Source organism: Eutrigla gurnardus (genome assembly GCF_963514095.1).
Source record: "Eutrigla gurnardus genome assembly, chromosome: 8".
NCBI lineage: Eukaryota > Metazoa > Chordata > Actinopteri > Perciformes > Triglidae > Eutrigla > Eutrigla gurnardus.
This window is the reverse complement of record NC_139922.1, coordinates 11,956,905-11,984,833: the sequence shown is the minus strand read 5'-3', so window position 1 is coordinate 11,984,833 and position 27,929 is coordinate 11,956,905. Positions and strand designations below refer to the sequence as shown.

The following is a 27,929-nucleotide window of genomic DNA, read 5'->3' as shown; positions in this document are numbered from 1 at the left end:
TAAGCTATAGCAAAACATCATATCCTTAATATGACTTGTTACCAAAGCAAATCATGTCAGCCTGGTTGGACTGGTAAACTCAAGAGTACTGTGTGTGAGAGAGAGAGAGAGAGAGAGAGAGAGAGAGAGAGAGAGAGAGAGAGAGAGAGAGAGAGAGAGAGAGAGAGAGAGAGAGAGAGAGAGAGAGAGAGAGAGAGAGAGAGAGAGAGAAACAGATCACGTGAACGCGCCAGCCAGGAAGTGGCCTATGCGCGCACTCATCTCACGCTTTGGCCGGGCGGTAGTGTAATATCTTCTAAACAAAGTAGGGCTCCCACCGCAGAGGCCGAATGATCCCAACAGACTGAACAGTTTACAATTTGTTGCTTTTTATCCGAATCTCTGAAAAAAATAGTTCAAAGTGACCAACAATGGGTCCCGGATAAAGTAAGGAATATTCCAGAAACCGTGGACTGTGGGGTTTCGAGTGGGGGCTGGAGCACTGCGGCCCGCGGCCGGGAAGGAGCTTCGCAGCCGGTAGGAGCAGAAGGAGTCGCCGGCCATTGTGTGGTTGTAACGGAGTTCACTTCACGCCACATTTGAAGCCCCGTAAGTCTCGAGTTTTAATGGCAACATGACGACCGCCAGGTGTCACGGAATGTCATGTTGTGTAAAATAGCCAACGGTCGCCGTATCGACCCTTTCGTGTCGGCTAGCTTTAGCTTGATGTGGCTAATGACATTAGCTTTTCGAACGCCATAGTGAGCGTTTGATTGTGTGACCCGTCCTGCGCTCCGTGGGAAGATTGGATACCGGGTGTAGCGATCGTACCGATAAACGAGTTTTAAAATTCCTTCTGATATTATGTAATCCTAATGTGGGAGATTATTTGTAGTCAAGAAGGCGAATACAGCTGTTTTACTTTCGATACAGTATATATATTGAGAGAAATATTTAATCCCCAATGTGGGCATTTTATTGTACCGCATTCTCGTTGTAAATCAGGTATAGTCAAGTAAAATTTAGCATTTAATTTTAGTGACTAAATACTTAACCCCCGGATTCTAATAAATAGGGTGGATGAAACAATATCTCCAGAGTACATCTGTATCTGGAGGTCTCGTATCGACGGGCACATGACGGTTCTAAACACGTGTGGCTTGAAACAAACGAACCTCCGCCGTCGGCTGGCTAACTTCCCCGTTACCAAGCTAACAGCACCGGGGACGGGGAGCTGTGTTATTGAGCTCGCTGGTTAGCTTCATGAACATAACCCATGTATAAGTAAATGTGCTGAACGCCGAATCAGGTGACTGATGTAGCTGTTCTTTGATTTTCTTCTTGACTGTCCAATATATCAACTTGCTGTTGCTATGCTAAGGAAACGAGTCCCTTTAGCCTTTAGTCTAATGAGTCGTCCAGCTTTGTTGTAGACAATGTGATACCTGCTCTTAATTAGTCTTAGACAGTGATGTTTCTCTTTCTCTATCTGTGTTATACACACACAGTAAGGGGTGATTGTCATGTCATTGTTTAGTTCTACACGCTGTTAATCGTGCACATACCACATGTCAGACACTTATGAACATTACTATTATTGTATAGTTTCCACTTGACTATTTCATTTATGTCTCTGTCCTCTACCTCAGGTCCCCATCCCTAACTAGCCTTCCTGATTCTGTTCTGGGAGAGTTCGAACCAGTATCATCGCCAAGATAGCCGGGCCAGGCAGGAAGAGGCACACCTCAGATCCAGACCCCAGCAGTGGTAGTGATTCCGGCGACGGGCGGCCTGTCAGTGCCAAGTGCCCGAAGATGGCCAGCAATGGTCGTAGCGGTGCGGCCGGTAACGATAGAGTTGCCCGTCGTGGCGGGGCTCAGCAGAGAGGAGGCAGCGGTCGGGACAACAGCTCAGACCTGTCCTCCAGTACCAGTAAGAAGAAGCAGAAAGACAGGGCCAACCAGGAGAGCAGAGAGGCCAAGAGGGCAGCCGCTGCAGCAGTAGACGGGGTCATTGCAGAGGTTAAGAAAGGCAAGTAGTACTAAATGTGTTGTGCAAGTAGTACATTTGATTAAGTTTCTGATAATTTCTTGGGTTAAACTGTTATTTTAAAATAGATCAAATCTTAATCGAATGACATTATAACCACACTGCAGTATATATATGTAGTATAAGCATAATAAACATAATGCGATTAGTGCATTTCAGTTATTTGTATTAGATCGTAGTAGATACACCTGTTGGAGAACAACTGAAGCTGAGTGGATTTAATTCTATCTAAAAAATCTAAAAGAAATATCTGAAAGTACCTAGAAAGTAAACCAAATTACTGTCATGTTGCCCTGTGTTTTATTTATATATATATATATATATATATATATATATATATATATATATATATATATATATATATATATATTATATAAGTGTATTGTGCTGCCCGTGCGTACATGAATTCTTGTACATGTGCATGATGCAGAGTGTGTCAAAATTTCACCAGGATGACCACTTGTGGTGCTATGGAGTAACCTATTTCAATGATGAACAGTGGGGGTGAATTTGTATACCATTCACCTGTTTTAAATTAGGCATAAAGAGATAATTGAGGGCGTGACAAGGAGCTATCTGCAGTCACACTGGCCTACTTCAGCTCTGCTGACGATCCACCTCTTTGCCCCCTTTTGGATTAGCTGGAGTTAGGCTGTGACTCGCTGTGTCTGAGTGACGTCACCGAGACCATGTCCGTATAACAACATGCAGCCTCTTGTGTGTTTCTATGTTGTTCTTTTGCTGTTCATTTCTTCGCTTGGTTGCAATTCATGTTGCTGCCTGAATGTTTTTTGTATGAGCTGACCCCTTTGGTCATATATTGTGCTATCTATTTATTTTGGGGTTTGTAAGTATTTTTTCTCTTTGCATTTTATATGCACGTTTGGATAACAGCTTCTTTTATACGGTTTCATGACTTTCATTGAAGCGCTTGTTGCTGCATGATATTTTAGAAGTGTGTCAGTGTTTCTTGGTTCCAGCTTTTCTTGTGGTCGGCTTTGTTTGTTTCTTTTTAAAGATATGGTAAATGTCTTATACAGACAATCTTTTTTTTCCAATTTGAGTAAGAAAAAAAATGGAAGGAACTGTAGGTAAAGGTGTAGTATTGCATGCAATGTTCCTGTAAATTATTAATGACAATATTTCAAATCTCAGTGGAAACTGCAGCTTCCAGCTGTACGATGCGGCATTATTATGCCTGTGCGTTGTGCAGGAACCCTCTTTATTCAGGGTATGCCATTGTGAAACTATGAAGGGGCAAATTCAATTTAGCTTATTAATGTTATAGTAATAATGTATACATTAATGGGAAAATGAATCAAACATTGTTTCGACATTAGTAAAGGCATTGGCTAATGGCGATGGCTCTGATCCCTGAGATGGTCTATCGTCACAACCCTAGGTGTGATTTCCTTTTTCTTCAGGTATCCATCTTTTTGTTAACAATGTGTTGTGTTCCAGAGCAGGAAACATCTACTTGCTAATCACTGGTCCTTTCATTGCTCCACATAGTAATCATTGATCAAGTAGCTAAATGTTGAGTATCTGCCAATACTGATTACCAGTCCAGTGTTATTACATTTTAGTGATTAATACTTAAAAGTGTAGCTCAGGTGAAAAGTTGTGTCTGTAACTGTGTATGTGAAAACAAACTTATCAGTCATTTTAAATAATCTATTAGAAGAGGCTATTTCTTGCTCATGCAGTGAACACAGGTACATGAGAATAATGTTTTGACTGGTCAGTGCTTTGTATTATGAGTGGATACACGTTACTTTTCTTGCACTTTGTTTGTGTTTATGGACAGTTTACATCATCATGTGGTTGTGTTGGTGTGGTTTCCCACTCCAGAGCTGCATGTTGTTGGTATTCTGTGTCATGCTGAAGTGCTGTAATTTTTTTGCCCCTTATCTGGGAAACTTTGTCAGGGTTATAAGAATGCCCTTACTCCTCTTTTTCTCTCTTCACCATCTTCCATAACTCCCAACACTTTTTTATAGGGATGCACGATATTGATTTTTTGAAGCCGATACCGATATCGATAACTTTCTGCTCCTCGGGACCGATACCGATACCGATAACCGATAATATTGTTATTCGTTTTTGAATGTATATTCAGATCAAATTCAGGTCAAAAACACTAATGACTAAGCTTAGGTAGATTTAGCATAGCTTTGCCTTTTACCAAACACCTAACCAGATGTATCACAGTGACATGATAATTATTACTATGAACAAAAGAAAGCCAAGAACAGTTTTGACTCTTCAATAAAATGACAATATTTATTTTTTTCAAATAAATATGTAAGTGAGTCAGTCAGTCACTGACAACTTTCCCTGAGCAGCATGGGATATGCACACACAAGTGCTGCTACATTAAACTGTTGGTCCTGATCCACACAGAAATGTAAACTACGGTAATAGGCAGAAATATCAGCAAAGCAACAGCCACTACTGCGGATGTGATCCCCTCCATTCAAGCGCTGACGCGACTGCTAAAACAAACGTTACCAACAGACCACGGAGTGAAAACATCAAAGGAAACCCCGTTAAAAGCAGTGGAAACGCGTTTTGGTGACATCGAGGAAAAGCCACTGTATTATCTCTCAACTATATTGGACCCGAGGTACAAGGACCGCTACTTCACCCGTGCATCAAAACGCTAAACTACGGGCTCGCTGCTTCTTTAGCGGCGCCGGCGTCTTCATACGCTTTTAACACACCGTCGTAGCGATGGTGATGTGCGAGGTGACTTTTAAGGTTGGATGTATTAAAGCTCGATGCCTTTTTCCCTCCTCTTGGAACTTCTGCATTGCATTTGTTACAAATGGCAAACGATTCAGTTTCCTCAGAAACTTTAAAGTAGTCCCACATTACAGACGCCATGCGTGTTTGTTTACTAGTCTTCCTCCTCCACTCGCTCGCAGCCTCTACGTCACAGCCAGGCATGAGAAGGGAGCGCTCGATTTGTGGATTAACTCCCTCCTCCGAAACCTGTGATACCACAGTAACCACATCACATGCTAAACGGGAGGCGCCTAGAAAAAAACTAACGTCCCTCATCCCAATCCACCCGCTGTTTTAACACAAACATCCTATCTTCGGATTATCGGAGGTATTAATAATTGTATCGGATTTATCGGGTTGACGTCATAATTCCTATTATCGGGCCGATAATTATCGGTCCGATAATTATCGTGCATCCCTACTTTTTTAAGTTTACATTTGAATATTTCGGACTTTTGCGTTTTACAATTAAATTACATTTTGCCACCAGAAAGTGTAAATACATTTCAGCAATTCATGAGAACATCAAAAGTGTAATGAATATTCATAAATGTGATGTAACACAACATACCGCTGTTTTTTCAATCAAAGAAAGTGATTTGTTACGGTTATGAAACATTACATCATTTTTGTAAAATAAAGTGCTCTAAATTTAGTTAATGTCACATTTAAAAAAATTGGTGGAGGTAACCCTCCCCAAGTTTTCCCCTCTTGTGCTCTCATTGGCTGTAGCTCCCCGACAGGTCAGATATTTAACCTGCTCAGTGATTAATCAGCGAACATCTCATCTTTGAACAGTGACACAGAGCCAACGCCAGTTTGACCCTGATCTGGGGCTTTTGTTGTGTTAGGTGAATGGAAATATCAGGGTTAAAGTCATGTAGTATGAAGTGCACCAACATGACACTTTTGTTTGTGTGGCGGGGGTCGATTCAGAAAGCAGAGGAGACGAGCAGCGTGTCTGTAAACGAAACCAAAACAAAAAAATGTCTGTTCAGTGCAAAAAAACACTTCTAAATTGCATTGTTTCATACATTTACATGAATTGCATCCAGCCGGCGTTTTCCACAGCCAGTGCACATAATGGTATAGTCATAATGGTCCATGATTAACAATTGTCAGGCTCAATATAAAACAATAATCACAGGCAGGAATAAGAGCTAGACTTATAAAATCAAATTGGCATGTCGGTTATTAAGTAACAAGAAATAGCAAAAGACAAATAGATTTTGCATAACAGCTTCACCATTGCACAGTTTGGCCACCAAAAAGCACTGACAAGCTCAGTTTGTATCCTCAACATCCATCCATCCATCGTCTACCGCTTGTTCTGTATTCAGGGTCGCGGGGGGCTGGAGCCGATCCCAGCTGTCATTGGGCGAAGGCAGGGTTCACCCTGGACAGGTCGCCAGTCTATCACAGGGCTATCCTCAACATAATAAATATATATTACATTACTATCACCGTATACTTTTTTAGGCTCAATTATGACCCAATGCAATATGAGAGTTTTCAGCACTTAAGTACTGTATTTTTAATGGGATGCTGTTTTATTGATCAGTCTACCAATATGAGTAGTCCATTGTGATCTTCCTTTGCTCCTAGTGAACTTTGACATAAATATGTGAAACTGTAAAAGTGTCTGTTACATTCATGCCAGTGGTGTTTAAATCATGAATGTCAGTGTGATGTTTTACCCAGTCATGAGGGGACACTGTGGCGTGGCTTAACTGGCAATGCAACTGTCACCAGCTGGAAGGGATTGGGTGTTGCTTGTGACCTTTCTAGAACGATTAATTTGAGAGAGGGGATGAGAGCGAGTGAAGAAGTGACGGTGGGAAAGTTGACGCTCTCTCGTTGAAGACTAAATTCAAGTGTGCGTGTAAGATCCATACTTGACTTTTGGCCGACAGGGATTCAAGTGCTTGCTGTACTGGGATGATATTTTATTTCCAGTCACTATGAAAAATGGTATGTTTGCTTTGTCTTTCATGTGGGGACATTTTTGTCAAAGTTTTTACTCTTTATTTTACCATGAAACGCTTGTGTATGGCTCAGTAGCGTGTTTTCTAAAATCAGTTCAGATCATTTGCTTTAATGCCATTGATTATTTGATATGCTGTTTGTGTGGTGCAGACAGTTTGAGATGTCCCATCTGTGATTGCTGAGTTCACTGTACTTTCTGCTTCAGTCTGTGTCCTTGAGCATATGAGTGTGGTGGTATATCCTCTGGGAATTTGTGAGCAGATGCAGTTTAATGTGTGTGCTTGTATTCTCTTACTTTAGTAGAGCTACCGAAGAGTTACTGAAAAACCAGATTGGCATTCTGCTGCTTTTTTTTTTATGTCCCTTTTTTTATTTATTTTTTTATTTTTTTTACAAATGGCATTAACTGCCTTCTCTCTCAATTGATCTTTAGAAGTTGAGAATAATATTTGCCAATGCCTGTGACTAATGGTTTAATAGGTTTGTGACTGTTCTTGCCTTTTGTGCTTTTTCAGATGTGTTTTTGGACTGGAAGCAGAATGTCAATGAAGTAACTGTTCGACTGCGCTGTGGGGAGGGGGTGCAGAGGATAGAGGATATCAACACAACCTTCACGGATACACACTGCCATGTGTGCTTCCCAGGTATGACATGGTAGAACTTGTAACATTTTGTTTGTTGAACTTTGAACATTGTTTGAACTTTGAACCTGTCTAAAGATTTTGCATGTTAATCATGTGTTTTAACTTTAAACATACACTAAGTCAATTCTCATATCTTGTCTTTGGTGCACTTTAACTATTTATGTTGAGACCCGTTCTGCTTTAATAACATTTGTAAGCATGTTTTAATTATTCAGATGGACGGCAGTGGAGCTGCCAGTTGCAGGAGGAAATAGAGGCGTCGTGTAGCAGAGTCCAGTACAAGGAGAAGGGAGGCTTCCTTCATGTCATCATGCACAAGAAGATTCCCTTTCACATCTGGCCGTCGCTTCAGGTGAGGCATGAAAAGTAGATTGTACTTATTCGAGTAATTTTCATTATAAGTGACACCAAAGTTGTAAATGGAAACTTAACCTATAAAAAAATCTTAGTGACACAACCTTTATCCTTGGCTTTAAGTCAAGTCCATAAGTGACCCATTTATGCACCTTTGACAGAATGAGCTCATTTCAGAAAGCTTATTATGTTTTTCATTTTTTACTAACGGTCAGTTTCAACCCATGTAACAATTCTTTCATAACCTGTCCTTTTGTTACAATTAAATTTATATAAAGCAAGTAAGCGAATATTGTTGTGACAGAAACTCACATCAATCTTTTAATCTTAAAGTTGTCACCGAAAAGCTGATATGTTTTTTGTCACAAGAAGAAAAATAGTAATGAGCTGCTCAAATCATTTAACTGATTCAAATTTTTTTGTTGCTGAATTCAAAACATATTTCAACAAATTTAATCATACAGATAATGTCAAATTGATTAAATTGTTGATAAAATATATTTTCCTTGAAGGAAAAATATGGGTTAAGCTCAGTCTAGATTTGTTCAAATAATAAAGTGCTATTTTGCCTCTGTATACTTCAGTCAAACAAAGAGAAGAAGGAGGCATTACCTCCAAAGACCAAAAAGGACAAGGAGCTGGAGATGAAGCCTGTTGCCCTGGAGTCATTAGAGAAATCCAAACTGTCCTCATCGCAGCCAAAACTCCAGCCCCAGCCTCCCTCCTCACCTGCACACAGCGAGGCACGATGCAGCGGTGGAAAAGCTGAGCGGGGTGCCAAACGCGGCCTGAAAAACAAATCAGCATGTGACAAGGCCTCTACGGACTCTGTAGGGGTGAAAGGTGGAGCTGGAGGCGGTTTAAACACCACCAGCAAACCTGTAGGTGTCACACAAGGCGAGTCTCAGGAACCCAGTGCTAAGCGTACCGTTGTACAGCTGCCCGCCCCCACCAAGGAGGCTACGTCACCGGCAGACAGGGATGCACACTCTGTCGAGTCTATAGTAGCCAGTGGCAAAGCTCCACACACACACCTGCCCGCTGGCCGGAGCCCACAGACACAACACGCAGGTGGAAACAACGGAGCAGAGCGACTAGGCAGGGGCCAGGAACAGAAGCCAGGAGATGTCGCCGCGGCTGGCAGCCATACCAACAAAACTCAGGTGAGAAAAGTTGTGACACCTTGGTTGTTTATCAGAACACTCCAGCTGGGTTGCAAAATGTACTCATTTGCTATTAGTTTGCATTAGTTTTTTTAATAATGTATATAAACACTGAATATTAGCTATGCTCTAATTTTAATTGACACACTACAACAAATAGTACACCTTTGGGCTTTTCACCGAAGAAGTGAGTTAAATAATCGGTTGTATGCAGGGCTTGACATTAAAGGTTTGATATGTAGACACGTTGATGGTCGCTGTTTGTAAATGCAGCATTTTAGTTTTGCCCTTCCTCTCTGGCTCAACGAGAGAGATAGGTAGTGGTTGAGTGAGATAGAGAGTAAATGATGGGACCGGTGTTGGAGAGAACAAAGCTGTGAATCTATATATACAATTAAACTCATCTGCACCTCCTCATCAAACAGCGGGAAGATGCCGGATTTTGAATGACAGCAGACCACAGCAAAATTAGAGGCATTACTTTACTGATCACAGTTTACCTGCCCCAGGCAAGCGGACAAGCATCAATGTCAATGCCCTGGTATCCATTGACTAATGGGTGACTAGAGATTAGGATTAGGTTTTCAATTGTATTTTAATATTTTTGAGAAATGTTTTATATACCACAAATGTATTATTTTATGTAATTCTAAGGGGGTTCGCTCGGATCAATGAGAAGAATTTCTCATTGTGGCTTATTGGGGTAAACATGTCTTCCTTCAAACTATAGACCAAAGAAATTAATCACAATTGGATATTTTCCTCAAACTATTCAGCACCATGATTAAATAAGATTAATGCCAATGATACCATCTGGGCTGTGTGTGCCCTGCCTTTTCAACAGCTTGGAATGGACTAATTTTCCTGAAAATTATTTAAAAACCAGCTTATTGCTGCTTCTGCAGACTAACTCGGTGCTACTTAGTTTGTTCCCACAACAACCAGTCAAGTGATAACTGTCCTCTGTCTGGTATTGTCACGTAATCCAGAGCATCTGGTCAAAAGTCAACTTTACAGATGCATAAGATCTGGCAGAAGAATTAACTCATATTTGTACGGTACGTGGTCTCAACTGGAATCAAGCTGTGAGCTTTCTTCCTGATAACTGCTGTAATGAGAGGGAGGAATGGAGTTGTGGAAACCCTGCCAAAGATGAACAATTCCTTGCTCTCCAGCTCCTCCAATGTCCTAAAAGATTGCAACGTGTTCTTTTTGGATTTGGGGGTTTATTTGTTTGTCTTTTTTTTCAGGTGGCAGAGAAGCCAAACCAGTCATCAGACAGGTCTGGAGCAACAGCACACGGCAGTGATAGCCAACCAGCAGCTCCCGTCATCACCAGTGACTGCCTCGAACCTGGCGCCTTCAACAAGGAAGTGGCCTCTGCTGCTTCTGCAGAAATACAGGGAGACAGAACTGACTCTGAGCCGGAGAAGAAGCCTGTTGAGCAGGAATCGGAGCAGGATACTCTGGTCTGCCAGCAGCATCAATCAAGAGAGCCAGGCTCAATACCAGCGAATGGCGTAGCTGCCAGCCAAGGCCAATCACCTGCCCAGAGGCAAGGCATCTGTGACGGAGAGGAGAAGCGGGACCAGTCGAAGGAGGAGCCGTCTCAGACAGTGAAACAGGAAGGTCAGTTGAGAAGGTTTTGAGAATACAGTTATAACAAAGTACTGTATGTACACAGTGTTCAGTTGGTCAGCAGTGACTTATTGAGCAGTTAAAAATGAGTTTGTTGACACCTGTAATACATTCTTGCAGTCCCAGAGCCGATGGTGAACTTGCAAATTGTGAAGAATGATTCGTACGAGAAGGGGACGGATCTGATGGTGGTTAATGTTTACATGAAGGGGATCTGCAAGGACACGGCCAGGGTCCTCTTCAGAGAACAGGACTTCACCCTCATCTTCCAGACGAGGTAGTGAATGTGAATATGGCATGTTTTAATGGATTTAGACAATCACCAGTGAATCACCACTTTCTTTGTCCTCCTTTTACAGTGACAATAATTTTCTGCGCCTTCATTCAGACTGTGGACCAAACACAGTCTTCAAGTGGCAAGTCAAACTCAGGTTAGTGTTGCAGTCACTGTTGTAATCTTATGAAGGGACTGTTGGAGGGAGCACAGATTGCATGTTTTCCTGTGCAGTTTTGTGAACTGATTTGTTCCAGCAAACCTAACCAGCATCTTCAGTATCACCAACAAATTGTGGCGCACTTATGAGAGATGAGACATGAATACACAAAACAGTGCTGCACCTGATCAAACGCATGACACTAATAACATGGTAGCCAGGAACTTGACTTGAACTGTTTAGCTATCCCAATGTCCTCCAGTGTTTCCCCTACCATTGTACAGGCCTGGCGGCTCGCCAGGCCAAGGAGACCTGCCGCCAGGCCCAAAAAAAAATCAATATACCAAAAATAAGCCACCTATCAATTAATTCATAAATCAATAATCATTTACATTAGGAGCGCCTCCGCGCAGCACAGCAGACTTGCTCCGCAAGACGCGCGCTCCCGCTACGTTCTTCTTCCGTGTACTTGTCGCTTTCTACTTTGAAAACACGGAACGTTGACACTGTATTTTGATAAGCTGTTGCACTCTTCAGACTCGTGGTGTGAGCAGAACCGGTCCATAGGGTCCATAATATTTATTTTATTACATTACATTATTATTTATTTTTACATAATAAAAATGCCGCTGTGTGTCTCCGTCCAAAACCCGCTGCGCTCGCGCTGCCTGCTCGCACAGATCCGCTCGTGCGCACATGCGCTGATGCAGGTCGAGTGTTGTCGAGAAATATAAGCAGAGACGGCGCTCCTTAAAAACAACATCACGCCATGTGTGTGTAGTATTAGGACGTGATGACGTATGTACAACCGGCCAAAGCCCTTGTTTTTGATAAGATGTGGAACTTTGAGTTAACTGCTGTTGAGTAAACCTATAACTTATATTTTACTTGATAAAATAAGACAATATATGCACTCATATGTCGTTGTAGTGTTTTACAGTATCTGTAGCTATTAATGTGATGCTCATCATTTTCCAGACATATTTTTCTGGACCCTGATCATTTCCATCAACCAGCACCTTAATAAGTCACTCTCTCCTTGTGGTCTTGAATACACTCTGGTTGAACAAAAATGTTGAATGCAAATATAATAATTGCAGAATTGCAGACTGCTTGTTGTGCCACCTGACTTAATCCAACTGCACCAATACACCATCCCACGCGTCTCGTCTGTTTAGGGTTTTTTCGGTGGGTACCACCGGGCCTGAAAAAAATTCTAGGGGAAACACTGTCCTCCTTTAATGGCTTGAATACTCATCACACATGTACAAAGGGATATTTGTCCTGTATTACTGAAGTACTCCTCACAGCCATCAGGTCATTCATTAATGGTTAGTGGCTTTTCAAAATCAAATCACAACAAGGTCTAGATTTTCAAAGACAGCAGATGAAATGTTCCTTCAAAAGGAGAACCTTTTTATGTTTGATATTTCCCACATGAATAAGATAATCAAGGTAGTTGACATGCTTTGTGTCATAATTGACCCTTTGCTAAGTCCCACCCCTTCAACGCATACTGGCCAGTTGTAGCGTAGCATCGCCCGGCTAGCCGGCTGTGCTACATAGAGCCTCTACGTTATTTCAGATTTTCTTAGTATTCAGGTTGGTTTTGTGGTTTTCGAGCTCTCTTGGTTTAACGTAATAGCAATACTTGTTACCTGAGGGGTGAGCAGGGCTTAGCAAATGTTCAGTTGAGATATTTTTAAAGCATTCATCGTGTTTAAATAAATACATAAATAAATCAACCTAAATCCTCAGTGAGTGAAACACTGACATCTCCGTTTCTCTCTCCTGTTCCTCAGGAACCTGATCCAGCCTGAGCAGTGCAGCTATTCGTTCACCCCGTCCCGACTGGACGTCACCCTGAAGAAGAGGCACAGCCAGCGCTGGGGGGGTCTGGAGGCCCCCGCCACACAAGGTCTTTTGCCAGGCTTCTACTTGTTAACACTAAGCAGTTATAGATGTTAAAAATGTTGCATGTGTGGTGATATTATATACTCTGGTCGTCGTTGTTGTTGTTGTTGTTGTTGTTGTTAATTGTAATCACAAGCATGAATATGAAAACATGTGATCTAAAAATCAATGTACATTATATACAGCTTGAGGCTAAAACTCTTTAAAACTATCAGTGTACTCTATGACTCAAGGAGCAGGTTTGATATCGATGTGTAATTATTTTTCGACAGGTGGCCTGTGTTTTGTATGAGAAGTCATATGCCTGGCATAGTTTATGTTGCTTGTATGTGTGTTTGTACTGCTTGTGTCTGAGGCACATGTATGTGTCCTTTAGGGCAGCTCATAATGGCAGGAATTCGAACTCTGTAACTCAGCTAGTAAGTTGATATGGGTGTCAGTCTATCCTGCTAGTGTTATGTGGCCTGCAGACAGTGTGACACCCAATGCTTGGTGCCCAGGAGAGCCAGTAGAAGTTTTGTGAAAATAATCAAGTAACAAGCTAGTAAGAGTGAGTAGGTAATCAGAACATCCAAATATGTGTCCAAGCAACAGATAATTGCAAATGTATGGAAAATTTCCAATTTTTAATTTTCCAAAATATACATGCGCACACTATAATTAATACCAATTGACGTCTAACTATAAAGCAAGGTATATTTTTGTGTGTCCTTGACATATCTTGTCGACTCATCCGATCTACTTCACACTTGGCGAGTGTATGGCTGGGGTCCAAGAGACTGCTTTTGTAGAATGCAAATTAGATACGTGGCACATTGAATATGACTAAAATGTGAATATATAAGCGAACAGTGCTCTGTTCAGCAGTGGGGCCGAAGCTTCAGGGCTCAGCAGAGTTGGAAGCAGAATTGAACCAGAGTATGCGACTTGGGTGTTTTTTCCCAGCATGAGTCAACACTGTGCAGTCAAGGATGGTAGACCTTTATCTTCTAACCACAAGCCCCATCCTCCTCTGTTTAAGGTGCAGTGGGTGGCGCCAAGGTTGCTGTGCCCTCCAGCCCTTCCTGCATGGAGAAGAGCCAGCCAGGCAGCAGCCAGCACAGCCTCCCAGCCAAGGAGGAGCCACCGAGGGTCGGGGAGGAGAAACCCAAGCCCACTAAGGCTTCCAGAGGGGACGATGGCGGTCTGGATACTGTGGGTCCTCGCACTGTCTCTGAGCATGTTGCCATCACCAAGCCAGAGCCCACTGTTACCACGGTGAGCTGAAAGATTATTGATCATGTAAACTGAAGAGATGAGGCAAACGAAGTACACTGGTTGATTTTGTCTTATCAGTCTGGCAACATGTTATCAGGCTAAGAATAGAAGAGATACTGATAAAATCAACTTGATGTTTGGATTGTTGTTGAGCCAGACTGCTCTAGATCTATATTGTATATACATATTATTACATACATATATAATGATGACATCTGCATTGATCTAATTTGTACTCTTGGTGTGTAAATCTTTCCTGTTTCAGCCTAAACCTACCTGCATGGTGCAGCCAATGACCCATGCAGCTCCTGCCAGCAATGAGCGCCACGAAGAAGAGGAGGAGAAGAAGGTGTGCCTGCCTGGTTTTACAGGATTAGTAAACCTTGGCAACACTTGCTTCATGAACAGTGTCATCCAATCCCTGTCCAACACCAGAGAACTGAGGGATTACTTCCATGGTAAATGCTGTCTAGTTTGGTTGGTTCTGATGTTAAAATTATTAAAGGTTATATTTCAATGCCATTCTGATAAAGGTTGTTGACCAAAGGTATTTTTTATGACACGGCTTGTCCTACAGCCAATAATGACATTCTGTTATGTTGCTAAGAAACAAGACAGGCTGTCCTACTGCCTGGGTACACAGATAAACAGATTATGCTATAATAATCATTGCCTCATTAGTTTTGGATATATTGGCTGCCTCTGCTTGCAGATAGTCTTAGCGACTGGGCACAAACTAGCATGCACACAAAAGCGGTGCTAAATGGCCCACAGGAGTAGGCCCTACATTTATTGACGACTGTAACTTTCTGTAGTTTTATCTGAATATGCCAGAAAGACTGTAGTTTTCTGCAGTTGAAGCAATACAATTAAAGAGAGAAAAAAACTTGAATATTCTATTCTGTTAAAGTAAAGAAAACATTGAGAACATTTGTTTTTATGTGTCAGTTTAAGTGTACACTATATTCAGAATATTGTCACCACTTTGTCTTGCTCTCTGACGGCCGTTTCGGATGGGGAACTGAACTAAAGTGAAACTTGTCTATGCTCTCTTCAGTATCTCTCTTCAATATGCCCTTTACTTTTATTATTATTTATTTGTATTCATTAATTTATTACCAATGAAGGCCCTAATACGCAGTTTTAACGCATAGCTTTTGGGATATGATGTTTATTGCCGAAGGTTAATTAAAAATGAATACTGTAATGCTGAAACAATAGCTAATTACATTATATATTGCATAAAAAAAAAATACAAGGGCTATTTTGTACATGCATTTTGACTTTCATTGTAGCAATAACCAACAACAAACACAAGGAGGAGACATTCTTATAAGACGCGCTGAGGCCTGTACTGAACAGTTTACCTTCAGTATTTTTATTCTCTGCATTTCTATAGTCTTTAAATGTTTTTTGCTTGTTTCCACATGAAGTTATTCCATATTCCGTAGTTTTATTGTTATTTTCCATGTGTCCATGCTTGTCCATCTATGTCTCAGCTTCCAATGACTTCATTGATGTCTGCTTTCATTATTTTATTGTATAATCTTTACCCCGGCAGATCGAGGATTTGAGGCAGAAATCAACTGCAATAATCCGCTGGGAACAGGAGGCAGGTTAGCCATTGGCTTTGCTGTGCTGCTCAGGGCCCTTTGGAAGGGAACACATCATGCCTTCCAACCCTCAAAACTCAAGGTATACAAGAAATTAGAAAGGTGTACTAAATATTTCTAAGCTATTGCTGTTAAGAAGTGTTTAACTCTTGAAAATGTGTTCAGTCTCTCTTTGACTGCGTGGATTACATTTTTTTATCACTCAATTGTTTATACCCAGTGTACCAAGGACAGTATGATCAATGTTATAATTTCCCCTCTCCCTCTTTGTGTTTCATTTGTAACCAAACAGGCAATTGTGGCCAGTAAAGCCAGTCAGTTTACAGGTTACGCCCAGCACGATGCCCAGGAGTTCATGGCTTTCTTGCTGGACGGGCTCCACGAGGACTTGAACCGCATCCAGAATAAACCTTATACAGAGACGGTCGATTCTGACGGGCGGCTGGATGAGGTGGGTGTTTCTCGCCTATGAGATATCTAGAGGTGGTCTGGTTTTGGTCTGGCAGTATTTATTGCAGTTAAATCCTTACTTAATCCAGAATAACCGACAGAGAAGAAACTTCTTTCAGGGATATTTGTATTGATATCCTGCTGCAGTCGACTCAGGCCTTATCCGATTTGTGTTTTGTCTGTTGGTGCAGGTGGTGGCTGAGGAGGCATGGCAGAGGCACAAGATGAGAAATGATTCCTTTATAGTTGACCTCTTCCAAGGCCAGTTCAAATCCAAGCTTGTTTGCCCGACATGTTCCAAGGTAACGCATAATATCTTTCCACAAAATGTTCTACTTTTACTTTTGTAAATGCCTTTTAATGTTTGCCTTGTTTTGATGGTGACTAAACTACTTCTTTTCACGTTTTTTTTTTTTACTTCTTGATCTTTCTCAGGTGTCTATCACCTTTGACCCTTTCCTCTACCTGCCCGTGCCCTTGCCCCAGAAACAAAAGGTGCTCTCGGTTTTCTACTTTGCAAAGGAACCTCATAAAAAACCCATCAAGGTAAGACACAACAACTGATTTCCAGTCATACTTCTCCCTGTGTCCATAAACAATGTAATTCAGAAATGTGTGAGAAATTGTAAAGCTCTCTTCCACATGACCCTCTCTCTAATTTACTTTATGTATATGTGTGTCTCAGTTTTTGGTGAGTGTGAGCAAGGAGAACTCAAGCACTGCCGAGGTCCTGGAATCAATCTCCAGGAGTGTCAGGGTCAAACCGGAGAACCTCAGACTGGCAGAGGTTTGGCAGGATTATTACTAAGATTCACAAGACTGTACCAAATAGTTATAAGCTTCAAAGTTTTATTCATAATTTTGATGTTTGAATTCTAAATCAACTTTTATTTGTATGCCTATATATTCCTTCCTTCTGAACAGTTGGTCATTCAAGATATTTATTATTGTTCTGCTTATCCAAGTACAATCGTGTTAAAGACTTCCGCTGGGAGGATCCATTAAACAATGGAAAGAATTATTTCCATGTTTTTATCCAACAAAAATATTCTGCTTTGCTCACACAAACGTAGTCACATACTGAGTTATATTCATTAAAGAAAGTTGGTTTAATCGAAAAAGATTAACTCTAATAAATCACTTTATTAAAATTGAGGATTTTAAATAATTTTTTGGGGGGATGATGACTGCATAAAATATGAGGACAGACATTCAAACTCCATTCTATAACCTCAAGAGATGCTCTGAATGTTTAGCACAAAAAAAAGACATTGGGTACAGCCCGAACTCATTATATGGGTGTGGACGTAAATAGAATCCTGATTGAGAACAATGATGAGTCATGGTCGTCATTGAATACTGTTCACTCTCACTTAGCTTAAATGAAACAATTAGAGATGGCTGGCTCAAGGACCCTTCAGGGTAAAACGGGACATGTTTGTTTCCTCTCAGGTGGGGAAAAGCCGCTTCCAGCGTATGTTCTTGTCTTCTCATTCCCTGGACACGGTGTCCTCCTCTGACATGCTGTTCTGCTTTGAGGTGCTTTCTAAAGACATGGCCAAAGAGAGAGTGGTGTTGCTTCGAGTGCAGCAGGTAATGTAAACAGAGTCCTAATTTTACATTTCTACAGCACATTACAGATATTAATCTGGCTTTCTTTGCCCTCTGGTTTGACCCACAGAGACTCCAGGTCCCCAACATCCCCATCTCAAAGTGTGCTGCCTGTCTAAAGCCTCCCGTGTCTGAGGAAGACAAGCTGAAGCGGTGCACACGCTGCTATCGTGTGGGCTACTGCAATCAGTGAGTTCTAGTTAATGCTGCCCCAGCCTGGCACAAAATCACACATTGAGATTGTAAGACACAGATTTGTCAGGGGGTCCAGAATCCGGGAATTTTTCGATGAACATGTTAATTTCCCTTCCCAGAGTGTGCCAGAAGACCCACTGGCCCAATCACAAGGGTCTGTGTCGACCCAACACGGAGAGCGTGGGCCTTCCCTTCATGGTCAGCGTGCCGGAGTCCCGGCTCTCCTATTCCCGTCTCACCCAGCTACTAGAAGGCTACTCGAGGTACAGCTTACTGCCTTGGTGCTCATCATCATTTAGAATATAACCCACACAGTTGATTATCAGGGCAGCTTACTGAGATGTGAGATGAAACCCTCACTGCTGCTGTTTCACTATCTAAACATACTAAAACACAGACTTGATTGTTTGTTCACTCACCTCCATATTAAAAGAGCATCATTCATGTCGGTTCACTGAAATTATTCTTTCACTTATAAAATGTAGTGAGCTGTTGATACGATATCTCCAATGTCTCTCTCTCTCTGCAGGTTTTCTGTCAATGTGTTCCAGCCTCCTTTCCAGTCAGGAAGGACATCGCCAGAAACGTCCCAGTGCCGGGTTGACCTCCCCCAAATGTCATCTGGCTCTTCTGAGGGTCTTGGACCAGGGGATGAGGCCATCGGTGGTAGCAGTACTGCAGATCTAGAGCTGGAGAGTCCATCTCTTCTGCCCGAGTCTCAAGCAGAGTATGCTCAGGCCTCAGCCCTCCACCCTGGGGACTCAGAGTCCCTCTCCTCCTCCCAGACCTCGCTCTCCACCACGCGGACTGCAGATTCAGGATTTTCTGAGCCAGTCTCCTCCACTTCCTATAGCTCTCTGGACCCTCATGCTGAAAAAGAGACGTCCTGTGAGAAGGCAGTGCGGCCAGAAGGTAATTGCTATTAACTAACATACTTCAGTATTTCCGACATGGCTATTTTGTGACTCTACATCGCTTTATTCCTCATTCTTGCCACTTTTTTGCAGCTGCAGTAACAGGGTATCAGCATCCAAGTGAATCGGCATCAGGTCATGCCAGTCAGTTCTACATAGCTGTACTAGACTCTGACAACAAGGAACAGAGGCTGGATGAGAGAGGTACGGCCAGAATTGTCTTGAGTACTGATATTCACTGGGGTTCCTAGTAATCTTATTTCCATGCTCAATTGCATATTCTTTTTTTAATGCCACTACTGTCTATCATTATCTGTGGATGCGCTATACATATTTTTTGCTGTGTGAACTGTTACTTAAGATTGTACTTAAGAAATCAAGTCTAACACACCAGGACTGTTCTTCTTCATCCACCCACCCACCCCAACCCCTCTGCAGAGGACCTTCTGGCGGACCTCCCTGAAGACACAAAGCTTGAGCTGGTGTGGAAAAACAATGAGCGTCTGAAGGAGTACGTCCTGGTTAGCTCCAAGGAGCTGGAGTATGAGGAGGACCCCGGCTCTCTGAGTGAGACGTCCAGAGCAGGACACTTCACCCTGGAGCAGTGCCTCAACCTCTTCACGAGGCCAGAGGTGCTGGCACCAGAGGAGGCATGGTAGGGAACTTTATTTTGTAATGAGTCTCTAAAATAATGCAACGTTGTCTGTTAAAGGTTGCATTGCCACCACATCTTTCGGAGGAGTATATTCAAACTCTGGAACATCATTTTTGAACTGAAAGAATGAGGACACACTGTAGTCTGGACTAATGTTGATACTAAATACCATATACCACTAAAACTAACTAAATTGTGTTTACTTATCAATTACTCTCCCAATTATTTTCTTGGTTAGGTGGTCTATAAAATTATATTATAATTTCATAGAGCACAAGGCGACGTCTTCACATTGCTTGCTTTGTCCCACCAAAACCCAGATATTCACATAACAATTATATAAAACAGACAAAAGCTGCAAAGATTAATTTTCTGTTCCATTCAGTTTGAAATGATGCTGTGGTTGGTTTAGGAGTTGTATAATACCCTTTTAAACCTCAAAAAAGAACTTTCTAAGTTGATTTGTTTCCTGTTTAGGTTAAGTGTACTGCGGACCCGAACTAGATGAGGAGACACTTTAATACTCAAAATTATGCCTTGAGAAAGTTCTTGTGAAGATACACACACACAGCCGTTATCGTCAGCCTGCCCAACCATACAAAGAAACACTGTTAAACCTGTTGAAGCCTTCAGCGATGACCTTTGCTTCCTAGTTGTCAGACGTTACGATGCCTTAGGTTCTGTGTCACACCGGGTGATTGGACTCCTGCTTAACTTAACCATTATGTTTTTGGTCCTTCTGTTGAGGAGCAGGGCGACGTAGGGCCTGTAATTTATATCCATACTCTTGACTGTTTGTTTGTTCAGGTACTGTCCAAAGTGCCAGCAGCACAGAGAGGCCTCCAAGCAACTGCTGCTGTGGCGTCTGCCTAACGTTTTGATCATCCAGCTCAAACGCTTCTCCTTCAGGAGCTTCATCTGGAGGGATAAGATAAACGACATGGTTGACTTTCCTGTCAGGTAAATGCCCAGTAAAAAGTTTATATTCCATCAATCAATCTACATCACTTATTTTTTTGTATTGATAAAGCCCTAAATCACAAAATTGCCTCAGAGGGCTTTACAATTCAGATAGCATACAACATCCTCAGTAGGAAATGAGGAATGAGGAAAAACTCCTAAAAAAAACTTTAGGGAGAAAAGTGAAGAAACCTCAGGGCGACAGTGAGGAGGGATCCCTCCCAGGATAAAGAGAAGTGCAGTAAATTTAATGTGTACAGAACAAACAACAAAAATGACAACATAGTCGAGTAGAAATAGTAGCATAGTAATAATAGAAAATTGACTTAGTAATAATAGCAGAAGTCCTTGGAGCACTGTGTCAACCCATTTCCGTATCACAGCCTCTAACATAATTGTGTCCTCTAGGAATCTGGATCTAAGCAAGTTCTGTATTGGCCAGAAGGATGAGATGCAACAGCCCCCTATCTACGACTTGTATGCAGTCATCAACCACTACGGAGGGATGATAGGAGGCCACTACACGGCCTACGCCCGCCTCCCGAGTGACAAGAACAGCCAGCGCAGTGATGTTGGTGAGTCAATGATGTTCATTCCCACCATTTATATAACGGTTGATAGTTCTGCCAAGTCTTTGATCCTCCCCTTTTCTGTCACCAACCTCTCTTCCTTTCCTCCTCATCCCACAGGCTGGCGTCTGTTCGATGACAGCACTGTAACAATGGTGGAGGAGAGTCAGGTGGTGACGCGATATGCCTACGTCCTGTTCTACCGACGACGGAACTCCCCCGTGGAGAGGCCGCCACGCTTCCTCAGGCCAGTAGGAGCAGAGTCTCCCAATGCTGCAGGAGCTACAGCCAGCCAGGTGAGGGCGCCACAACACTAGGACAGAGGATCCCACCCATGGAAGAGCTTTTCACATTGAGATGTAGTAGCCAAGGTTAGGCTTCTATCAAAGGTTATAATATCCCTGCATTGATTCACCATTTTACGCCATCCCTGTTTAAAGCTTTGAGTGAGAAGTTGACCCCTCATATTTAGTTTCATTTTCATAATTTCACACATACGTCATCTCGCAACATTTCTGGTCATCAAAATCCAAGTTAACAGGTTAATAAAAGCAACAATAGCTCTTTAAATGTTATTACTAGACTAGACTGTAATGTGTGGCAGTCTAGTCCAATGTTAAATGGATTAGCTTGGTTTCATCACAGTTAATGCAATGCAGGTGTGCTTACTTGTGAGAAATCTCATAAAAGTAAGGGTGGCACATGTGTATGTATTTGAATTAAACTAAAACCCAAGTCTTCAAATCCACCTTTCATGGGGGTTTAGGATATTGATAAATGTGTCAGCCACTAATCAAGAATTAGCAGTATTTATCGGCTCTTATGAGGGAAGCCTGCATGTTTAGTGTCTGAGTACTGAAGTCTCTTTTCATTTATAATTGTAAGCGCGTCTGCTGTGAGATGCTTAATAACCACAGCTCAGTGGCTTCATAATGGAAAGTTCCTTTACTTTGGTAGTCAGTTAATTTGATCTCCACAAAGCTCAGCTGTCGGGCAGCATTAGCATCTTCAGACATTGCTTTTTTTTGACGCTTCAGTGGAGTGCACTGCTTTAATGTAAGAGTATTTATGGATTTTTATTCAGTTGCAAAGGCTAAGGGAAAGGGAAATGAGAATGGTCTTCAACGTTTGCACATCAATATTGAGTCGATGAAAATCACAGAGCACAGTCTCTTTCACTCTGGATGCCTCCATTATCTGCCTCTCTGAAGATGTACTTCCATTTCGGTATCCAGACAGGATCTTCCTCTCTACAGAAATTAAAACAAATACTGTGTTCCGTTTGTAAAGTTGCGTCTTTATCACATTGGTTGTCAGGTGTAACCTTGTGATGCTGAGTATACTGTGATACTCGATGACTTGACTGTGTATGCTCTTATGGGATAAAAGGGAAGAATGGTTTTCCTGTTAAAACATCCACTTCTTTTTAAGTGTATTATCATTATAAATCAGTTTTGTAGCAAATGTGTTGAAGTCCACAGTCAACTTGCAGCTTGCATTTATACCCTTTCCTTCTGATATGTACCATGTTAAGTGTTGTAATGCGTACGGGTAAAACCTACTTTGCTATGTACCATGGGATTTGGCAGAAAAGGGCTTGAGGAGATCAGTTAAGTACTTTTAATGTTCTCAACTGTGCATTTACTTCCTCCGTCTTATTTCTGAAAAAAAAGCAAACCTCGCAATCTGTCCTATTTGGTCCCCAAGCTATCAGCAGAGAAGGCTTGCCATTAGCTCGTTACAATCATTGTTGATCTAAGACTGGGGTAGACCGGCTAAATGTTTCTGAATGCAATCAAAGTATTTGTTAGGCATCGCCTTTTCCCAGAAGCTGACACCAGTTTCCGCCAATCGCAGGCCTCTCTAATATGGCGGGAACTGGAGGAAGAAGAGGAGGGGCTTGACGAAGGCCCCCGCGGACTGTTCCGCTCTGCGCTCCGGAGGCGCCAAACATCAAGGAACCGAGATGAGGAAGACGAAGACAGAAGCGAAGGGTCGGTGCGACGGCACCGCAGCCAGAGGATGTTGAACTACCCTGATGATGACTGTGTGCGCTATTTCGTTCTGGGAACGTTGGCGGCCGTGTTTGCTCTGTTCGTCAATTTGGTCTACCCTCTTCTTTACAAATCCTACTGGACCTGAGCAGTGGCTAGTTTGGGATCATTCAGAAGTATGAATGTGAGGTTGATGAAACAAACAGAGGTGAGATGGGAAACGTTTAATACTCAAACACACCTCTTGTTGAAGAACAGGGTAGGTCACCATTGGTCTTCAACGAGTAGAATGGTTCTACCAACACTACGCATGGCTCGACCCTCTAAAATACTTTTGGCACTACGAGGGATGCACCGATCTGACTTTTTCCATTCCCAATACAGATAGCAATACCGAGTAAAGATCTGATACCAGTTTAATTAATATGCAGTTTAATTAATATGCAGTTTAATTAATATGCAGTGAAACATTACTGGGAATATTCCATCATGTGGAAGGCAACACCAGGCATGACTTAAACATGGCCTTACTAACATTATACAACACAGAGTAACAAATAAATATGTGGATATACATTTTCTATATTTGTATTATTAATAGAAACATATTTTTTTTAAGCTAATAAATTGTACACCTTTGGAATAAATTGTCCCTATTATCACCAATATCCAACCCAGTGATTTAGGTCGGTATTAGCCCAGTATGGGTATTGGTGCATCCCTAGACACTACTTCACACATGAACACACAGAGGTGGCAAAACGTAAGAGAACCATGCAGTTAAAGCTGCAGTAGTGATACTATCAGCACAGCGCTGCTACGTTGAGTGTAAACTACGTTGCCTCTATGCATTGTTTACTCTTGCTTGTGTGCTTTTTTTGTGTAAAACTTCAAATATTTCTCAGATGATGAGTTCTAACAACCTTGAAGTCTATTTTATTAAGTGTAGTTGTATGAGGTATTTATCCATATTGAATGTGTTACCCTGGTTTGGAGAAGCAGGCACGGAAGCTAAGCCATGTACTGCTGGACGGGGCAGCAGCAAAACGTACGTTAGCCCCCCCCCAGGTGACGTGCTGTGTTTTCACCGCTTTACCTTCCATCACACAGCCCTTTGTGACCGGGAACTAAAGCAGTTCTCTGTGCTCTCTTCAAAGCAACCAGAGACATTTAACAAAAAAACTAGTAACTTTGCCTCGCAGAGCATTAGGAGTCGCTGGTCTACCGCAGCCTCGATCAGTAAGATTGTTTGGTGAATCTGAACCAACCCTTTAAAACACCAAAGTCCCACGCCAGAGCAGCTTTAGACCAGCAACTCCCATGTTAATATAATAAATCTTAACTCGAGGACAGGGACGGCCTTGAGATGTGGTTTAAAGCTCTGGAAGAAGTGGACCTTTTTCCGTTAAGATCTTTTCCCCAAAGCAATTGTACAAGTTATACTATACGACAACATTCTAATACAAAAAGAAACTTGCTCTGGATCAAAGACTGTTGTTTTCACGTCTTTAAATTGAACAGAAATCGATTAATGGCCCTTACCTCCAGCCACAATCATGTTTTTAAATGGTCCTTTTGAGCAATATGTCCTGCAGTTCAATGTAAATTTTAGTATATTTGTTCCATGATGTGTTTTTGTTTTTGTTTATTCAAATTCCTGTCAAAGTTTGTGTTTTTAGTTGTTTTTTTAATGTAACATCTTAAAGCCATAGGTGAGGATTTCAGTGTCTCAGGATGAAATGTAGTCAATGTGTTACTCCGTCTCTTTTTTTAAACTCCGACAAAATAAGATGAGATATTTAATGACAATGCAGTCTTGTCACAGCCAAGGTAAACAATTGTATGATTATTGATTAAGGAATCACCGTCCACCCCGAATGTAATGTTATTCATTGTGTAGCTCTGTTTTGAGTGGAAAGCTATTGATCATGGACAGTTTTGGAGCTCCAAACATATATTCTTACATTTTTTTAATGCTCGATTACCTGTTTTTTTTTTTTTTTTTTAACTCTGTAGATTATTACATAAAATTGTTGATTTTATTGATTGGCATTTTAAAATTGGTTAAAAACGTACAGATTTGAAATCTTAACACTTTTCAAGACAAGTTGTCCACAGATCATGTCTTTACTGTGCTGCTGCAGTGTTGGTGAGTGTGTGTGTGACTCTCAGGGAAAGCCTTCTGGTATTGAGGCAGTGTAGACTCATATATGTTCGCCTTAAATGCTCGGCAAAGCTCAGATCACCGTTGTTTAATTGACTCAGATATATGCAAGGCTCTTTATAACACATGGCTTGTGCTCACACCTTTGTGAACTGTGTGAAATCACCCGGTACCCAACATAAACGCAGCAGTGGGATTAACCAGTGTTAAGCGGGTATCCTGATAGTTGAAGTTCAACTTACTTATGGATTTTTTCCGGCACAAGCTGTGCTGTCTTTAATCCTTTAAATGCTGTTTTTGTTCAGTTGACTGGATTTAAATGGACTAGACTGCAGGATGAAACTGTGTGTAGTCTGCTGTGAAATGTTGAATGGAAATAATGAGCATGACTTGTTATGTTTTCAGGAAGTAATGTAAGGTCTCTGTCTGTGATATACAGTGATGTACTTTGTACACCACTGAGTTTTTGATGATTGCAAGGATTCTATTTTAAAGAATCACAACCTATTTTAATTTCCCTGCAATAATTTATCTCGATATCTCCATCTAAGAGCTGCGTCTAATATATTTAAAGCATTGTAAGCTTTTTGGAAATAAAATCTCCATCTCTTTCTAGTTTGTATGTTATTTAAGTCACATCCCCATTATTTCTCCAAACATAAACTCTACCAGATCAACTAAAGCAGCTAAATTTATGGTTAACACTGGTTTATTTTACAGGCCTCTAGCCAGTCACTATTTGGGGCAGACCTGGATCCTGAAGACCCACCTACGTTGACTCCAGAAGTTCCCTCTGAACTCTTCTCAGGAGAGTGCGCGGCACCATCCTACAGCAACATGGAGGAGGTGGACTAGTCGTGGAGCGGGACTGAATTGGATCCAGATCAGATCCTAGTGATCCAGGGAACTACTCCTCAGTGCTCCTTAATAACACAGGCGTCTGAATCTGTGTCAGCATAACAATGCGACGCTGGAAGATCTGGAGGTGGACTGCACTCACTTGTGAAAGACCTTCGGATGCACATAGAAGTGTACCAACTAGACAAACACGCCATCGATATACTCACATTAGTATCCTTAGCCATTGATAAACAATTAATAAGCTAGTTGTATTCATTCATTGTATATAGTGACACACACACAGAGGCTAAAACACGCTTCTGTACTCTGACTCCTGTTGGCAGCTCATTAGAAACTGCTGCAATGCCTAATGGGAGTTCAGTGGAGCGCCTGCCAGGCCTCCACACTCCAACGCACCTTGTGGTCTGGTCTCAAGCTGAAGACTGCTAATTGCCAACCTGGACCAGACCTGTTAATCCCTGGCTCAAGCTACGGTCGATTATGAGGGTATGTTCTACTAAAGATGTTGTAATGTGTCTACATTCTCCTGTTTGTTTTTTGAGGTTTTGCCTGGGTTGTTTTATTTGTGGCAGGCTGTTCTGTAACTTGGATTGGAATTGTAGCAAATGATGTAAAGACAATGTGAGATGGGTGCTGACCTGCTACGTTTTGTGTTTTTTTTTTTACATGGAGGGCACATGCTTCTGTGTTGTCGCTTTATTACCTTCTTTTGGCTTCTGTTGCTGTAGCGTATCCTTCTCCTTATTTTTGTACTGGTTTAGATATTCGATCCTGTGGATGCAATTGTCAAAGGCTTCAGTATGAACTGAAATGTGCATGACTGCATGGTAATACAGGTTGTAACCCAAGCCCCTGTTAAATACCTCCCTCCTGCCCCTGAAACTTTTTCATGTCATTATTTCAGTTTTGCGTGAGTCGTCCAGTCTCGCCCCCTCCTCTCCTTTGTAATAGACTGCGTATACAAAGTGGGGATCGTTAATGCTGCTGTGGATACATATAAATGGTTAATATAAATAAAAACAATTTTGGGAACTGCTTACATTAATGTTTTTATTTATTTATTTTACAGTTTTAGTAAATGCAAACTATTCTCAAAACTGGCATCAAATATCAAGTGTTTTCAATTGTTGTATCTCATCATTAGGAACCTGACCAGATCCCCAGTGGCCCCAAAGCCACTAGGTTTTAATAAGTAAGTAAGTAGTAGTAATTTGTTTTGGGCCTTCTTAACAATTTAATAAATATCAAACAAATGTTGACTGAAGGTGGGGGCTGAAGCTTAAGCTTATTGTACCAACCCTTTTTACTTAGTGTAGTATAATGAAGAGCTAATTTACTAATGGGTTTAGACTAGACAAAAACAAAAGCTAACAAACAAAACAATTTGTCATAACTTGGTTTAATTTCTTCAATATTTATAATAATATTATTGAACATAAATGTGTTAAATAAAAAGGTCACAAACTAAGTGGGCAGGTGGTCTTTCAACATACTGTAGGAGTATGATGAAGCTGGGCTGAAAAAATCAGCTGATGCACTGCACAACAGAAAATGTCCTACTGTGACAGCCTCTTTAAACTGGTTTCTGACATGTTATACGATTCATTAAAAAAAGCAACACAATTCAACATGAGGCATTGTTTTGTGATTCAACTGTTTTTTGTTTGATAATCTGTGGGTGTGAACATTTTAAATATTCTTTTTTGGAGCCTTGTGACCTTTCACCCCAAGGTTTAAT

General features: G+C 41.5%; 1 protein-coding gene across 3 annotated transcripts; it reads left to right on the top strand.

The window, feature by feature from the left end:
- The first annotated feature begins 262 nt into the window (after nt 1-262).
- Nucleotides 263-27,230, top strand: usp19 (ubiquitin specific peptidase 19). 3 transcript variants are annotated; one of them, XM_084014460.1, is made up of 26 exons: nt 263-588; nt 1,629-2,010; nt 7,317-7,445; nt 7,661-7,797; nt 8,384-8,962; nt 10,213-10,591; nt 10,721-10,877; nt 10,960-11,031; nt 12,837-12,952; nt 13,970-14,205; nt 14,471-14,663; nt 15,767-15,900; nt 16,111-16,269; nt 16,460-16,570; nt 16,704-16,814; nt 16,954-17,055; nt 17,721-17,861; nt 17,950-18,068; nt 18,194-18,337; nt 18,604-18,986; nt 19,082-19,192; nt 19,427-19,643; nt 20,451-20,603; nt 21,012-21,178; nt 21,293-21,468; nt 26,051-27,230. In XM_084014460.1, exons 2-26 carry the CDS (start codon nt 1,794-1,796, stop codon nt 26,183-26,185), a joined length of 4,578 nt encoding a protein of 1,525 aa, XP_083870586.1. In that variant the 5' UTR covers nt 263-588; nt 1,629-1,793; the 3' UTR covers nt 26,186-27,230. The 3 variants fall into 3 exon arrangements, with proteins under 3 accessions (XP_083870586.1, XP_083870585.1, XP_083870584.1); XM_084014459.1 differs by lacking the exon at nt 26,051-27,230 and adding an exon at nt 23,030-25,158 and having other exon boundaries at nt 13,976-14,205; XM_084014458.1 differs by lacking the exon at nt 26,051-27,230 and adding an exon at nt 23,030-25,158.
- Nucleotides 27,231-27,929: the final 699 nt, after the last annotated feature.

Coding starts and splice junctions, on each gene's coding strand:
- usp19 (XM_084014458.1), top strand. CDS start 1,794: ATGGCCAGCAATGGTCGTAGCGGTGCGGCCGGTAACGATAGAGTTGCC. Junction 19,644..20,450: donor CTGGCACCAGAGGAGGCATG/GTAGGGAACTTT, acceptor TTGTTTGTTCAG/GTACTGTCCAAAGTGCCAGC. Junction 21,469..23,029: donor CAGGAGCTACAGCCAGCCAG/GTGAGGGCGCCA, acceptor CGCCAATCGCAG/GCCTCTCTAATATGGCGGGA.